The sequence below is a fragment of the Salvia miltiorrhiza genome, chromosome 2 (genome assembly GCF_028751815.1).
Source record: "Salvia miltiorrhiza cultivar Shanhuang (shh) chromosome 2, IMPLAD_Smil_shh, whole genome shotgun sequence".
NCBI classification, from domain to species: Eukaryota; Viridiplantae; Streptophyta; class Magnoliopsida; order Lamiales; family Lamiaceae; genus Salvia; species Salvia miltiorrhiza.
The window spans coordinates 70,535,763-70,550,565 of record NC_080388.1 but is presented as its reverse complement, the minus strand read 5'-3'; the positions used below and the strand labels follow the sequence as shown (position 1 = coordinate 70,550,565).

The following is a 14,803-nucleotide window of genomic DNA, read 5'->3' as shown; positions in this document are numbered from 1 at the left end:
TAATAGGTATAAATGTGGGCATTCAATGAAATATAGCCGTTAGAAAGTAATTTCAACTGCATACTAGCTAAAAATTTGAATTATTCAATATGCAACAGTAAGTTCTGCATTGTCATGTAAAATTTTAATTCTCACTAGTTTGTACTGTTTGCACAATATAATCCTCAAGAAAAACGCCAATATATAAAAAAAAAATAATAATAACGCTGAAAATTTCAACACATGCTTGTATGGGTAAAGAAAATGTTGTCGAAGCCAACGGAATCATTTGTATTAGAGAAAGAAACAAAAATTAAAACTATTTAAGTAGTAAGAGTATTACTAACATTAACTCCATAGAGTTTACAGTGATTAACCCAGATATAACACACACGGTGAACATATTGCTGAAAATGATCACGCATTTTCTGTAGCAGAAATTTGCATTATTCTCAAATAAATATATAACAACCACAGTGACAGTGTGACGACTTAGCTATGAAAACATGCTTGTCATGATTTCGTACTATATATTCCGAGAAGGCCAAGAAATATCATACTCTTACATTTCAAGATGGTCCTCCGTAATAATCTCGGATCTTCACGGCTCGATGATAAATAAAGGCTGCAAATGAGGAAGGAAAAGTTTTTTGGAAGAACACAGGGAGATAAGAATGAGATTCAGCATGCTCTGAGAATGTTTGTTCACAGGGTTAAATCACTTAAGGATTGCAGATTGCTTTCTGATTTATGACCTAATTTGGACCTGTGTTGCTAAACCTTTTTCTTTAGTAAATCACCAACTTAGCTATTTGATAACTGCAAGGTAGACCCCTTATATTGTGTATATTCCAGCAAATAGTATAGCGATCATGGTGGAGAATATTTGAATTGAATAAAGGGATCTCAATGGAAATATTGCACCACCGAAGTGCTGTAGTTGGTGTTTTGCAAAATTTGCATGGTTTTAGTGGGTGAGTAGCAATGAAAAAGGTTCAATCACACAGGTCTCGGATTAGCTATAGTGGGAAGTTTTGTGACTTATCTCTTATTTCAAACATGACAGAAGCGATAAAAAAATTTACTGGCACTAACACTTCTTAGCCTTCACGCAAGCAAGTAGTTTGATTAAAAATTGAAAATGAAGGAATGAAAATATGAAATAGGATAGAAAGAGCAAAAGAGATACCGTGTCCACACTGACGGGTTTCCCATCATCCGCAAGTATCTCAACCACAGTGCCGGACTGATCAGCCTGAACGATATTAACAGCACAGCAAACATATTAAACAATCATGCATATACCTCGAGGAGACAATGCAAAGTCTTTGCACTTAACAGTTTCTAGAAACTAAACCAGAACTACCGAATTGCAAGGAAATAAGTTATTTTCACAAGGTCTTTGAACTTGTGGTGCTTTCAAGAAAATGCCACAATAACTGAACTTTTTATAGAAACTTAGTAATCACAAAATCCCACCTGATCCAAGCATCTCTCACTAATTTATTTCTGATTTTTTTTATCAACGAGATAAAATGTATTCCGTCAAAACATCTTGATTCAAAGGTCTAGGAGCTTACCTCAATGTCATTCATCAGTTTCATAGCTTCAATAATGCATATTACTTGTCCTTTCTGGACCTTATCTCCGACCTAGAAAACCAACTCTGAGTTAGCATATAGAGAAACTTAGTACAGGCTGTACAGAATTGAAGAAAGCAACCGAATCCGAAAAGAAGGCACATTATCATAAAAGAGCAAATTATGCTATGAACTGGCCCAAACAAGTGAGTTTTAACAACAACAATAATATAACAACAAAAAGTTACAGTATAGGACTAACCTTCACAAAAGGAGGAGCACCAGGTGCAGGAGACCGATAGAAGTTTCCAGCCATTGGACATTTGAATGGGGGATGTGAAGACTTTGGCTTTGCTGGAGCTGGTAATGCTGGAGCTGAAGGCGTTGATGAAGCAGGAGCTGGTACATTTGTTGTAGGAGGAGGTGACAATGTAGCCTGTGCGGTAGGAGGTGGGGCGTAAAATACTGGAGCTGAAGTTGAAGGTTGTGGCAATGCTTCCTTTTTCCTTATAACCAGCTCGCAATCCAATTGCTTAAGCTGCAACTCCACAATATCTCTCGAATCTACAAGTCTAGCCATAAAAAAATAAAAATGAATACTTTTATAAAGGGTTAGAATATGGTATGATGATTAATGCAAATATGTATACACACTTGATGAGATCGGATACTTGGTTCATAAAAGCTGAAACCGATTCTGCATCTGGAATTTCATATTGGCTTTTCGATTCTTTGAGCCGTTCTGTCAGAAGTGATGCTTTTTCGACAGCGACCTTATCAAAGTAAGACAAAATACTGGCTCAAGTTCATGGCAGCATCAAGTAGATTACTAGAAGAACGGTAAACAAAAGAGAACAACAACCAACATGAAACATGCATACACTAAATAACAGCAGCTGTATTACCTCGTTTAGCTGTGCGGACACCTTAAAATCATCAGATTGGTTCCGGCTAAGCCCCTGGAAGAGAAAAAGGAGCTTCAGGCATATTGCAGTAAAAAAGAATCTAACCAAAAAAAAGACACTGTTACTTTTATCCTTAGTAAACTCAATCGCCTTGTATAGGAATACTTCTGCAAGACATTAAGTTCTCGTACAAATAAACAGACTCAACACTTCCTTACCCGCCAATAGTCATCTCCTTTTATGTTCTATAGGGGTTTGATCTTTCTAGGGTTCATCCGACTTTGTATATAAGCTAGAATAGCAGAACATGCCTCAAGGCACAGATACACACATAACAACTAGCTAACACAATGTTCTCCAAAATCTACAGTCCCCAACAACTAAATTAACAAAGCTAGTAACTCATCGAACTATTTTTCTCAGCAGGAACACATTTCACATCGTAAATCCTACAACAAACTTTAAGGCTAAAATCAATCAGAACCAAAAGAAAGAACTTCTCAGCACTAACTCGACCCGGGGGGGAAAATTAGAGTTATGAACTGCGAGATATAGAGAATTATGCTGCGCCTCTACTTATAATTATGGCTTTTGGTGCAGTAATAGTGTTTGATCCAGTCAAGCAAAGAGCAATAGCATTCAGTACATGCGAGCATTATCAGTGTTTCTAGCAATCAACTGTCACTAACTCATTCTCAAATCTCTCTCCATTAATGCATTACATACACGTTTCCTGACGCTAGCAAGTTACAGAAGAAACTCGTAAATCCGGCGCGATGTCAAACAAAGCACAATGTCCACGCATCAAAGCGAGCTCAAATCAAACTAAACCATGAAACGTAATCAACTGAACCTTGACTTTAGCGAACGGGAGCATTCGGCATCCGGATCGCGGGAACAAAGCAACATGCTGCGATGAAGCAGCCAGCGGCGGCGAAACCTTCGGGCATGGAACGGTGAAAGAAGCCATTTTATTATGAATTTCTGCAGGATAGTGCAGAATTGCAGATGGAGTTAGGATTGCGCGCGTGTGTGTGAGAGAGGGAAGTGGATTTCTGGGAAGAGTTTGGAGGTTTTTGTAGAGAAAAAATGGGCGATAAATTTGAAGTAAAATTAGCACAAGAAACAGAATAACGGTGGAGAGGAAGGAGGGCGATATGGACGAGGTGGATTAAACGACAGCGTTTTTGAGCTCTGTGATCATTTGGTTAAACCAACAATGTATTGATTGTATCGTTTAATAATAATTTTCACTGGACAGTCTAGATTATTAGTTGATGTTGTCCAAGTTATGTAATTTAAATTACACAAATCAAAAATAATATATTATACTCCATTCGTCTCATAAAAATATGCATTTTTTTTTCATCAATCTCATAAAAATATGTATGCTCATAATTTTTATACTAAACATCACAATCAATGTATGACCATTTCTTAACTCACAATATACTTTACATAATTTTTTAAAATTTACGTCATTCCATACTATGCATGTTTACTTTTTTATGGACAGAGAGAGGATTAACTAAGTTGAGAAAGTTTAATTCAAGGAAGAAAGTTGAAGTATCAAAGAGTTTCTTCCAAAAGTACAAAAAAATATTTAATCAAGTACCAAAAGTGAATTTTATTTTTATTTATTTGATCTAGTTTATAATAGATTGATTGTTGGTTTGATTATGATCTCACTTATACTAATTTGATTAATTTATTATAATATTCCTTATGTCCCCAATTTCATACTTTTTTTAGAATAACTCAAATTTTTAATAAAATAGTTAAATGTGTTGTGAGTAAAATAAAGATCTCACTTTTTTAGTGATTAAAGTTGACCAAAAGTCTCACCTCTTGTGGAGTAATTTATTAAGTGTGCGTTTAATTTTATTGTAAAATTTTTATTGACAAATAATGGATAAGAAAAGATGAGAAGATATCATGAACTTAGGCCGAAATCCAAATTTAGCACGAACTTCAATTTGTCCAATTTATATAGCTAACTTCATCTCGTATCCAATTTTAACACCCTTTTTTTTCCCCCCCCAACTTGAATCCTACGTGTCAATGACGTGGCTTGCCGGCACAAGTTTCCGACCGGCGAGCAAAACGCTGCGTTTTGCTCGCTGGATTCTGCTCCTCTCCTCCAACACTCCTTCATCTTCTCACCGGCGAGCGGCTCTCCTCCTCCAAGCACGACGGTCGACGCCGCCTCTCTTATCTCTCTCCCTTCCATGTTCGGCGAACACCACCGCCCCCACCAGATCCGCCGCCCCCTCTCTCTCCACCGCCCACCGCCTTCCCTCCTCCATGTCCGGCGAACTCCTCCTCCAATCGAAGCGCAGAAGAGGCGTAAGAAGGTGGGGGATCTGGAGCTCTTCGCCGATCCTCGTCCGACCAAGAGGGCGAGAAAGGAGGAAAGAGAAAAGGCGAAAGCAGATCCGGCGCCCCAACCTTAATTTCGTCTCCCCCATTTTCCCCACCCCAAACCCTAATTTCACCTCCTTCCACCCGCCGCCGCACCAGATCCGGCGCCCCTGCCGCCGCCCACCCCCCCTCCCCTCAGATCCACCCCTCTATCCAAAATCGAAGAGACATCCAAAATCGAAGATCCACCCCTGCCGGCGCCCCTGCAAACCAGCACGCCGCTGCACTGCATCTCCGGCACTGATCCTCCACCTTCGCCTCCGCCTTCACCTCCGTCGAAATTAGCAAACCAATTTTGAACATGGAGTAAAGTTACACATTTAAATTGAACATGAAGTAAAGTTACACATTTAAATTGGACGTTTTTAAGTTACAAATTATGACGTGTCATTTGGAAGACACGTCATTGCCACGTGTTTCATGTCATTGCCACGTAGTTCTGCCGGAAAATAAAACGGTGTTAAAATTGGATACGAGATGAAGTTAGCCATATAAATTGGACAAATTGAAGTTCGTGCTAAATTTGGATTTCGGCCTAAGTTCATGATATTACATGCATTTAACCCTATTTTTATCATGAGCATACTTTTTTTTTTTTGGTCAGGAAAAGGGAGATATATTGAAACTGAAAGAAAGAAAAACGGTACCAGAGATACCCACAACAAAGAAACAAGATCAGAAAAGAAAAAGGGAAACCAAGCAGGGGAGGAAGAAAAAAACGATGCTGCCAAAGTTAACCATGGAGTTTCACAGCTCCAAACCAGCTTCTGAAATTTGGAGAAGTAATCTGCAGATTGAACGCTAGCTTCAAGCTCCAAAGCCTCGTTTTTACCTCTGTCAACAATTTATCTTTGCTCCAACTTCCAAGATTAAACTTGCTGTTATTTCTCCCTCCCCAAATGCACCAAATCGTGCACATCCAGACCCCAAGGAGAAGCTGAAAATCCTGTTTAGTCCCCAAGTTGACAAAGGCGAGAAGATGATCTTTTATCGTTGCCTGAAAAACTGAATCTTTCCCAAGCCAAAGAAGCAAACCCTTCCATAACTCCTCGGAATTGCGGCAAGTGGAAAAAAGATGTTCAACCGTCTCGTCTTCCGCTTTACAGTTCACACACTTCAAATCATACTAGAAATGATGAGCATACTAGAAATGAAAATATTGAAAAATATTTCAATATTCTCACACTACTACCTGAATATAATATTATTCAACATTGAAGAGAAAATGAGTGAAAATGAGCTATCTGAGAAAATATTCCACCCTATTTCGATAAAATTTTCTACTATAGTAAACATGCGAAAATTATGAAAAAAAGTAAAAATATACATTTTTTTCCATTAAAGTGAACGCACCCTAAAATATAAAAGGGCATGAAATTGAGGGACATATTAAAATGGTGAAAAATACATGAAATTGAGGATAAATGAAATATATATACTATCTCCGTCTCCAAATTAACAACTTTCTTTTTTTTTTTCTTTTTGGATCGTCCCCCAAATAACTTCCTATTCATATTGGGGCAATACCCCACCGCTCAAAATACCTCATTTATTCTTACTTTTCACGTTTTCATTATTCTCAATACTAATTATAATGCATTTTCACCACTTTCAATAATAATTACAATATTTTTTATTACTTTCAATACGCTTAACAATTTTGTCTTAAAACTCGTGTCTCTTTCTCTTAGAAAGTTATTTGGAAAATGATGAAGTATTTAATTTTATGAGATAATATGTATCATGTATTAATATATATTTTTTAATATTAACTTGATTAATCCACTTCACTCTCTCTCGCGCAAATACACATAACTCCCTTCCTCCCACACAAATACAGAAACTCTCTTTATCCTCTCGCACGCCAATTTCAAATTTTGCAGAAAATTGTGGATTTCTCTCTCTCAACTCTTTTTCTCACACTCACACTCACACGGTCTCAAGAACTTCATTAAAATTTGGACTCATCCAATTCCCCTATTACATAAAATGATGAAATCTTTTAATGAAAATAAAATCTTTGATGGTGATGTTCGATGATAATGATGATGTTTTTCTCTTATATTCTCTTTCATAAATAGACATCATAAGTTAAGTTCTACAGTTGATAAGAAGGATGAAGAAGCTGAAGTTGGTGATATGATTTTTTTAAAAAGTATAAAAGGCGTTTTTATTAAAGTGGTGCAATATCAACACCATGTCACATTTACTTATAACTGAAATTCAAGTTATGGAGAAAATTATAATAATATTTAAAATTGACAATTTTGAAATGGATCTAAACTTTGCGTATTTAGGCACCAATAACTCATTTTTTAAAATATATTTCAGAATCAAAACGACGACTTCATTTGAATCATATTAATGTTATATCAGATTCAATTTGAACTAAAATTTGAATTATAGAAAAATTGCAATATTATTTAAGTTTGTCTATTTTTTAACAACTTTTAAAGCATGTGAATAAGTTAAATAGAGCTTATCTTTTTCTATATCTCAAAGCAAATAAACGCATCCTAAACTTGTATATTTCCCTAAGCTAGCCTTAAGTCAAACTAGTAAGCAGTAACTATTGATTCATTACACCCGAGTTTCAAATTTAGATTATAAACATTGAAATCAAAATTTTCGGTTAACGGTACCAACAATATTCTTATTCGACTTTAATTTGAAAATTGAATTAATCTAAGAAAAACTAATTTGATCATAAATATCTTTATATGCAAAATGTATCACATATATTCATTTTATGCTTTCAATCACCCAAATAAGTAACTACACTTAATACATATGCATAATAAGAATAATATTTTATTCGTCCATAAAGAGTGCGTGGTAGAGCGAAGGGCACAAATTTTAATAAAAAAATTTGAACGATTTGATTTTAATGTTAAAGGGCATAAATGAAGTTTTGAAGTGCTCCATCGGATCCTCCCTCCCTCAATCATCTTCCTCTTTTTCTATTTTGGTTTGTTCCCAAAATATCATTATAACCTATTTTTAGAAATAATTTCACTAATTATTATTCTTATAATTTCACTTTTGTGAAACTTATTTTTCACTTATCAAATACACAATTAATTTTTATTAAAATTTGTGTTATTTTAAAAAAATAATATTTAGGAGACAGAAGGAGCATAAAAAAGTTTTTTTCAAAGAGAAAAACACACTATCTTTATAGACGGACGAAAATAATACTAAAAGGACCAGCCCACTGGATTTCGGGCCAGCCCTATCAGGTTTGGGGTTAATCGGGTGCGGACTAATCGGGTTGGGGATTTTGTCGAGTTATAAATTTTCAACCCTAACCCTAAACGTTCGGATTTTGAGCTAGCCCATCGAGCTAGTCGGCTTAAATACGTAAAAATAAAATAATTATTTGTATTTTAATATTTTTAATTATTTAATGTATAATATATAAAATATACATAGAAATCAAAGATATAAATTATATATATAGCAAGCATGAAATGCAAAAATATAAGATATTGAAAAAACATCAAGTTACATAACATAAAATAAGTTGATAATAATAAAATGTTCCACTTTGTTAACGAAAAAACAATAAAATATCCATCAATAAATTGAATTCATAGAATCAAAGCATCTAAAAAATAAAGAAAAATTAAATGATGAGACTTTATAATATTTTGTCATTTCTTTATTTTTATATCTAAATATTTAATATTAAGTATTTAGATTTCGGGCTAGCTCATCGGGTTAGTCGGGCCGACCCTATCGGGTGCCGGATTAATTGGGTTGTAATTTTTATCAGGTTGAAAATATTCAATCCTAATCCTCTCCAATGACGGGTTAATCGGACCAGCCCACGGGTTTGTATGAAAATTTATTTTCTAGAAGAGTTGGATAGGGCGCGGCCCTCTTTACTCTTCTTATTCTTCTTCTTCAACAAACACACGCACACAGACGCCGATACATACACACGCGCCGACCCTCCCCTCACGCAGCCGCCGGTTCTGTTGCTCCCACTGATTTCGCCTGCCTCTCCTTTACCTTTTCTTGGGCCGGACATTAAAAAAAAAAAAGCAGTTCAAGAAAAGGTATTTATGGGAGACAATTTGCTTGGCATTATGCTGAAGATATTGAATGAATTTTGTTGGTTTGATTGCCGAAATCACGTTTGTTGTCAGAAAACTATTTTGTATGCTGATTTCAGTGTTTTCGCATGTTTAAGTGATTATATGTGGTGGTCGAGGTGCAAAACTCAATTTAGAGAAAATATATTGAGTAGATGAAGTACATGCAGGTAATGTGGAATTAGGTGATTAGCTATGCGACGGCCTTTCTGAGTTTCTGTTACTTGACATTACAACTCTTGGAGTTTAGATCTTAGTGGTGGTAGGTGAGAGAATGAGATTCATTATTGTCTGTTGTAGGTTATGTCTTGACTTTTATCAAAAGTAAAAAAGATTGGTCACTTTTATGACCTTCTGGAATTTTGGTGGTTTGCGGAGAATGGGAATGAACGATGATCTGGGAATAGGTTTCACTCCCCAAAATTGGGGAATGGAAAATATATTATCGGGAATCTACAATTAAGCTATCATAATATGTTAATTCCCATTCCCCTCCCAAATACCACCCTACCAAGCACCTTATTAGATATCCCGTGACCTGGCGTTCGATTGGAATGTAGGCTATGTGACTATATCTTCAGGTAATTATCTGGATGCGATGATATATTATGCCTGCAATTTATGTTTATGTGGGCATTATTTTTTATTGGATTAAGCTCGGGTGCATACTTGCATTTGACTTTGCTAGTGTATCTAACAAAACCACCTATTGATAGCAGAATACTATTATTGAATGTTGAAGCAAAAAGAGTAATGGATTCCCAGCTTCATTGTGGATCATCTCTTCCACAGAAATTGTTCCTTGAGGCATTATCATGCTCTGATAATGTAGAGGCATCTCTTTTACTACGTAAGCATAGCAGCGACTTCTATTTCTTATGAAATTTTAATTGATGGCTTTGGTCGAGAGACATGATATTTCTGTATTCGTGGTCATAGGTTTACTTAAGAAGACACCACAACTTCTGAATGATTTTGGAAAAAATACAAGGGAATTGGTGTCATTGAAATTTTTAGAGAGTTTATTCCTTCAAGGAGCTCGTGCAAATCCTGTATCTTATGCCTCGAGGAAAAAAGTTAGATTAGATCCATCTGACCTTTGCGAAGATGTACTCCGACGAATATTGAGCGAGGTACTTTTCAATTTTAGAAAGTTCACTCTATTAAGTATGACAACACACTAGCATAATTGAGTCATTTGAGAAGTTCCAGTGATGATAATTTACGTTCATATTGCCAGACATCTGTATCACAACATCTGAAATCTGCTGGACTAGAAATCTCGAAGTGGGATCTTGAGCCGTTCATAGAGCATAAAAAGTCTAGCTTGCCTAGATTATATGCTCTGAAACAGGTGAAGGGAGCTATACGACTGTTGAATAATGCATTTATCTTGCAAGAATGCTAAAATAATGTTGAGTTGACTTTATTTGGTCTAATTTTTCCTATGGTTTTTCTTAAAACAGCTGAAGGATGCATTGCTTACAGGAAGCCCTTCTAGTTTGTCATCTTTGAAAGAATGTAGTGGTTTGCCAGTTGGGAGTCACACTGAGCATAATGCCCCCGCAGAAGGTGGCAAATGCAATGTAAATACACCTAGAGCCGAATGTCATACGGATGATGGTAACCTCTTGCCAAGGGATTTGCCTGATGAAAACTTAGTACCAGTTAACAGGAAAAAAAGAGCCAGTGAAAGTCCAGCTGAACAGTTGGATACAACCTGCATAAACCCTGTCAAGAAGAATAGGCATGATATCATTTTCAATGAACAGAATGTAGGTGAGCAGGTAATATCTTCAGCAGTCCATATACAAATAACAGATGCTTCTACAGTAACTTTGCTCCATCTTAAAGGAAAAAGGTTTGGCCTTGAAAGAGGGCTCGTGAAACCTTATAATCATGATACTATTGAGTGTACTTCATCAGGGTTTGTTGATTCAAATGGAGTTTTGCCTTGTGAAAAGAAGGTTCCTCATTGTGACAATGGACAAAATAACAAACCTGAGGAGCAGCAGAGGCAAGAGCAGAACATTCAGGAAGAAGGTGGCAAGAACGAGGCCGGTGACCCCAAAACAACTAATGATGACGTGGATAGATTTGAGCTACATATGAACAATGTTCATGAAGTGAAAGAAAAATCTCATGTTTGTAATGATAATGATGGGAATGACGGTGGCAAGACTGAAATCGCTAGAAAAGAAAATGCTTTGCACAGTCTTCAGAACACATGCAGCCAAGATCCATTGGAAACAACTAATAGTGGTGCACGAAGGTGCAGCTTAGAGAAAGAAACGCGTGTCGAGGTCATGAGGCAAAATGGGTCTCCTGGGAATGGTAATAACCATTGTAATTCATCAAAGGAGCTTGTTGGGAATTTTCACGTTTTGCCCGATTGTGGTACTGAAGTGCTGAATGAGGAGGGTCAAACCAGAGAAAATGGAGGGAATGGTTTCCATGGGCTCACATCGACTAACGAGGACATTGATAAGTATGACCAAAACGTTCCTAGAACTCTCCCAACTGTTGGTGAAGCTGAAGATGATGTCGATATTTTCAGTGATACTGATGGATATCACGATGAGAGGACAACTATTGACACACAGAAGAAAACATTTTTGAGCTCCCAATACATATGCAGTCAAAATACGTTAGCAACAACCAGTGGAAGAGAACAACATATTTGTATGAAATGTCGCAGGGGTGGAGATTTATTGTCTTGTACTTCTGATTCCTGCCCTATAGTGATTCATGAGAACTGTTTGGGTTCAGATGTGAGCTTTGACACAGGGGAGGCATTTTGCTGCCCGTTTTGTGCATATTCTCGAGCAATATCCAAGTATCTGGAAGTTAAGAAACTTGCCATCTTGGCAAGAAAGGATTTTGCAACTTTTATTTGCTTGGGCCCCGAAAATGAACCAAACAAACAGTCCTGTGGATCATTTGGGATGGATGGAAATTGTTTGAAACAAAATGATGGGTTGCCTAAAAGTAATGACCTAAACCAGATAAATGTTGTGAAGAAGGTCAGTAATCACCAAGAAAGGAAGAAATTGGAATATGAGCAGGCAGGGCCTTCAAAATTACGTTCTGTTTTCAGCCCTCCTCTCAGAAGAAAAGCAGCAGACTCAACTGATAGAGTTCATAGTTTAAAAACAGATAAACAAGATGGGAAAGGAATTACGCAAGAATCCCAACGTCTGAGAGATTGCAGACGGAAACAGATTGGTGTAGAGGCAGTTCATAACTCTCAGAGGGAAACTGTGGTCTCAGAGACAAGTGGGAGTAAGAAGCATGCTGATGTCAGATCCAAAAAGGGTGTACCACGTCTGCCAGAAACAGATTTACCTTGTGAGCACAAATGCTCACAAAGTTCTCAATCAAATGATGCAGAGGAATTATCTGAAGCAGAGAATGAGGGTTCTGGAGGTAGCAAAATCTGTTTAAGGGTTCGAAAACAAGAAAGGCGAAAGTAAGTTCTTTTCTTCCTGTATATATTATCTAAGATGACATTTTCTTTAGTTTATATATTTATAAGGTTCATAATTTTATGTTTAATTTAACTTTTAAAGCTCACATGTCCTTGAACAGTATTCCTTACCATTTATTGAGGTTTATATTCGAGATGAATAATATGGTATGCAATTTCCATTTCTTCTTTGGGAACGTAAGACATTGAAAAAGAACAAGAAAAGGAAAGGGGAATGTTAGAGTAAAGAGGACCTGTTAGGATCTTAGCAATGAATAAGAAAAATGATCAATATGAAAACAATAATAATCCAGCAGAAGATGAATCTGCTCCCAAGCCCAAAGCACCGCTAATTCCTATCTAGGTCCTGGACAGTTCTTACTGTAAGGGAAGGAACCCTTTTATTAAACTGGGTCTGGGCACAAAAGACCCAAAGCCTATACTACTGAAATTCTAATCAAACTAGACTAAGCAATAATAACCAAACAAGGAAATAAATAAAATAACAGAAAATAATGTGGCCCATCTCTCTTCTTCTTGTGCTCATAAAACGGCTCTCTAACAGGAAACATATTTTAACACAAGTTTTCATAGACGAACTGGGCTCTCTCTTTGGTACTCAGAGAAAAAATTATGCTGATGATAGTCTGTGGGTTCAGATCAAATATGTTTTAGGATGCTATGTGTAGTAATTTCCACTTATGAAGATAGTGTAAGAGTGGATGATCTCTGTTTCTGTTTGCAGCTTGAATCCAGCAATTCCTCACTTCAGGAGGAAAAACATCCCGTGGACAAGTGAAGAAGAAGAAAAACTGAAGGTATAACTTACCTGGCATTAAGTATCCAACATGTGTTTCTTTCCCACATCTTGCTTGTTGATTAATAGTTAATGCAAGTACAACATAGGCATTTCATGGAACTTAATGCACAATCATGAATTAAAGTTGCTTTCAGTCTTTCTATGCTTTTTATTTCTAGCTGTTATGTCCTAAGAAGCTACCAAGTGTCCGGTATCACCCTATGACTGAGAATGCATGTATAGCCTATACCGTTACAATCCTGCCCAGTACTTCAACCGTTGGTAAGACTGCTTGGATGTAATATGTTCTATTCTAGCTCTGGATTATCCTCCCTGCATTTTAGCACGAGTCCCTGGCAGAGCTAAATCTTCCATTCCTTTTGAGTTAGATGAGAAAATCTTGAACTTAAGAAGAAGGAATAGCAATTGCTGATATTTGGAGAGTCAGCCCAACTCAGAGCTAGAGAAAGAGCTCAGTAGGTGGAAGTTTTATGCATTATACACGTGGTCAAATGATATATATTTTCTTTTTCATTTTTAATTGCTAGAGCCTTCCCCTCTGCAAGTTGTTTATTGAAATGTTCTTGTTTCTGCAAACAATGTGAACTGGGGTCCTATGTTAAAGATTTGAGTTTGAGAGTTCTTATCAGTGAGAATCACATTGGTGGTTCTTATTTTTGTGATTCTCAAAAAAGCATTTGCTTTTTGCTCTGTAACAGGAGGGGATGCGAGTATGTTGTGGCCCTTATGATGCTAAGATCCCATGGACAAAGATCTTGGGACATGGCGAAGGTATATTCCACCCAAGTCGTACCACCATAAACCTCAAAGATAAATGGAGGAATATTTGTAAGGCCAGCTCAAAATCCAAACTGTAGTTTTCATGAAACTGTGGTTGAAGATACGAACTAGTGTTTGTTTTTAGGATTTTTCTTTTCTTTTTCTTTATAAAATTTTATGTAATAATACTAACTAGTGTTTGCTTGTAGCTGTGCTATGAGCAACGATCTCCGTAACATTTTGGGACTGCTATATTCTGATTTTTGAATCTCTCTTGCTGTAATGCTTCTTTTGCTTGTGATTATATATTACTTTTTCCCCCCCTTTTCTTCTTTCTTGTATGTATATGTGACTTATTAGTACTTACTAGTTACTACCATCAATCACAGCAGTAAGGGATCTCTACATGTTGCATCTGTTTCAAACATTGAGAACAAACAAATCATTGAGGGTATAGAATTATATAATGCTAACCCTCACTGCAGCTCCATTCAGGTAAATTTGAATTAGTGGTGAAAAATAATTATATTTGTGGTGGTCTATGTAGACACGAAAAAGAAAAATATATTCCTTCCGTCTCTGAAAATATATATTTTTTATTTTTATTAAAATTATTTCCCACAACCCATAATAAAAGTGGAATATTTAATCCACTCGTAACTTATTTAGTTACAGTATTTAACTAAAACATGTGTTGTTATCAAATGTGTAAAGGTCTGGAGGGCTGAGGTAGTCATATTTTTGTCTTTGTTATTTGTTTAGCACGTTTGCTCGTT

At 36.5% G+C, this 14,803-nt stretch overlaps 2 protein-coding genes across 6 annotated transcripts; one reads left to right on the top strand and one right to left on the bottom strand.

Annotated features, from left to right (window-relative positions):
- Positions 1-301: 301 nt before the first annotated feature.
- On the bottom strand, positions 302-3,728 carry LOC131008839 (biotin carboxyl carrier protein of acetyl-CoA carboxylase 2, chloroplastic-like). 2 transcript variants are annotated; one of them, XM_057935911.1, is made up of 7 exons: positions 3,318-3,728; positions 2,465-2,518; positions 2,214-2,332; positions 1,822-2,131; positions 1,560-1,631; positions 1,169-1,234; positions 302-604 (listed from the first exon to the last, which is right to left on the bottom strand). In XM_057935911.1, the coding sequence occupies exons 1-7, from the start codon at positions 3,432-3,434 to the stop codon at positions 581-583; spliced, it is 762 nt and encodes a 253-aa protein (XP_057791894.1). In that variant the 5' UTR covers positions 3,435-3,728; the 3' UTR covers positions 302-580. The 2 variants fall into 2 exon arrangements, with proteins under 2 accessions (XP_057791894.1, XP_057791893.1); XM_057935910.1 differs by having other exon boundaries at positions 302-1,234; positions 3,318-3,680.
- Positions 3,729-8,746: 5,018 nt separating this feature from the next.
- Positions 8,747-14,297, top strand: LOC131008837 (uncharacterized). 4 transcript variants are annotated; one of them, XM_057935907.1, is made up of 9 exons: positions 8,755-8,946; positions 9,063-9,152; positions 9,283-9,563; positions 9,702-9,832; positions 9,922-10,115; positions 10,223-10,336; positions 10,449-12,451; positions 13,194-13,266; positions 13,967-14,297. In XM_057935907.1, the coding sequence occupies exons 4-9, from the start codon at positions 9,736-9,738 to the stop codon at positions 14,123-14,125; spliced, it is 2,640 nt and encodes an 879-aa protein (XP_057791890.1). In that variant the 5' UTR covers positions 8,755-8,946; positions 9,063-9,152; positions 9,283-9,563; positions 9,702-9,735; the 3' UTR covers positions 14,126-14,297. The 4 variants fall into 4 exon arrangements, with proteins under 4 accessions (XP_057791889.1, XP_057791890.1, XP_057791892.1 ...); XM_057935909.1 differs by lacking the exon at positions 9,063-9,152 and having other exon boundaries at positions 9,153-9,563; XM_057935906.1 differs by lacking the exons at positions 9,063-9,152; positions 9,283-9,563 and having other exon boundaries at positions 8,747-8,946.
- Positions 14,298-14,803: the final 506 nt, after the last annotated feature.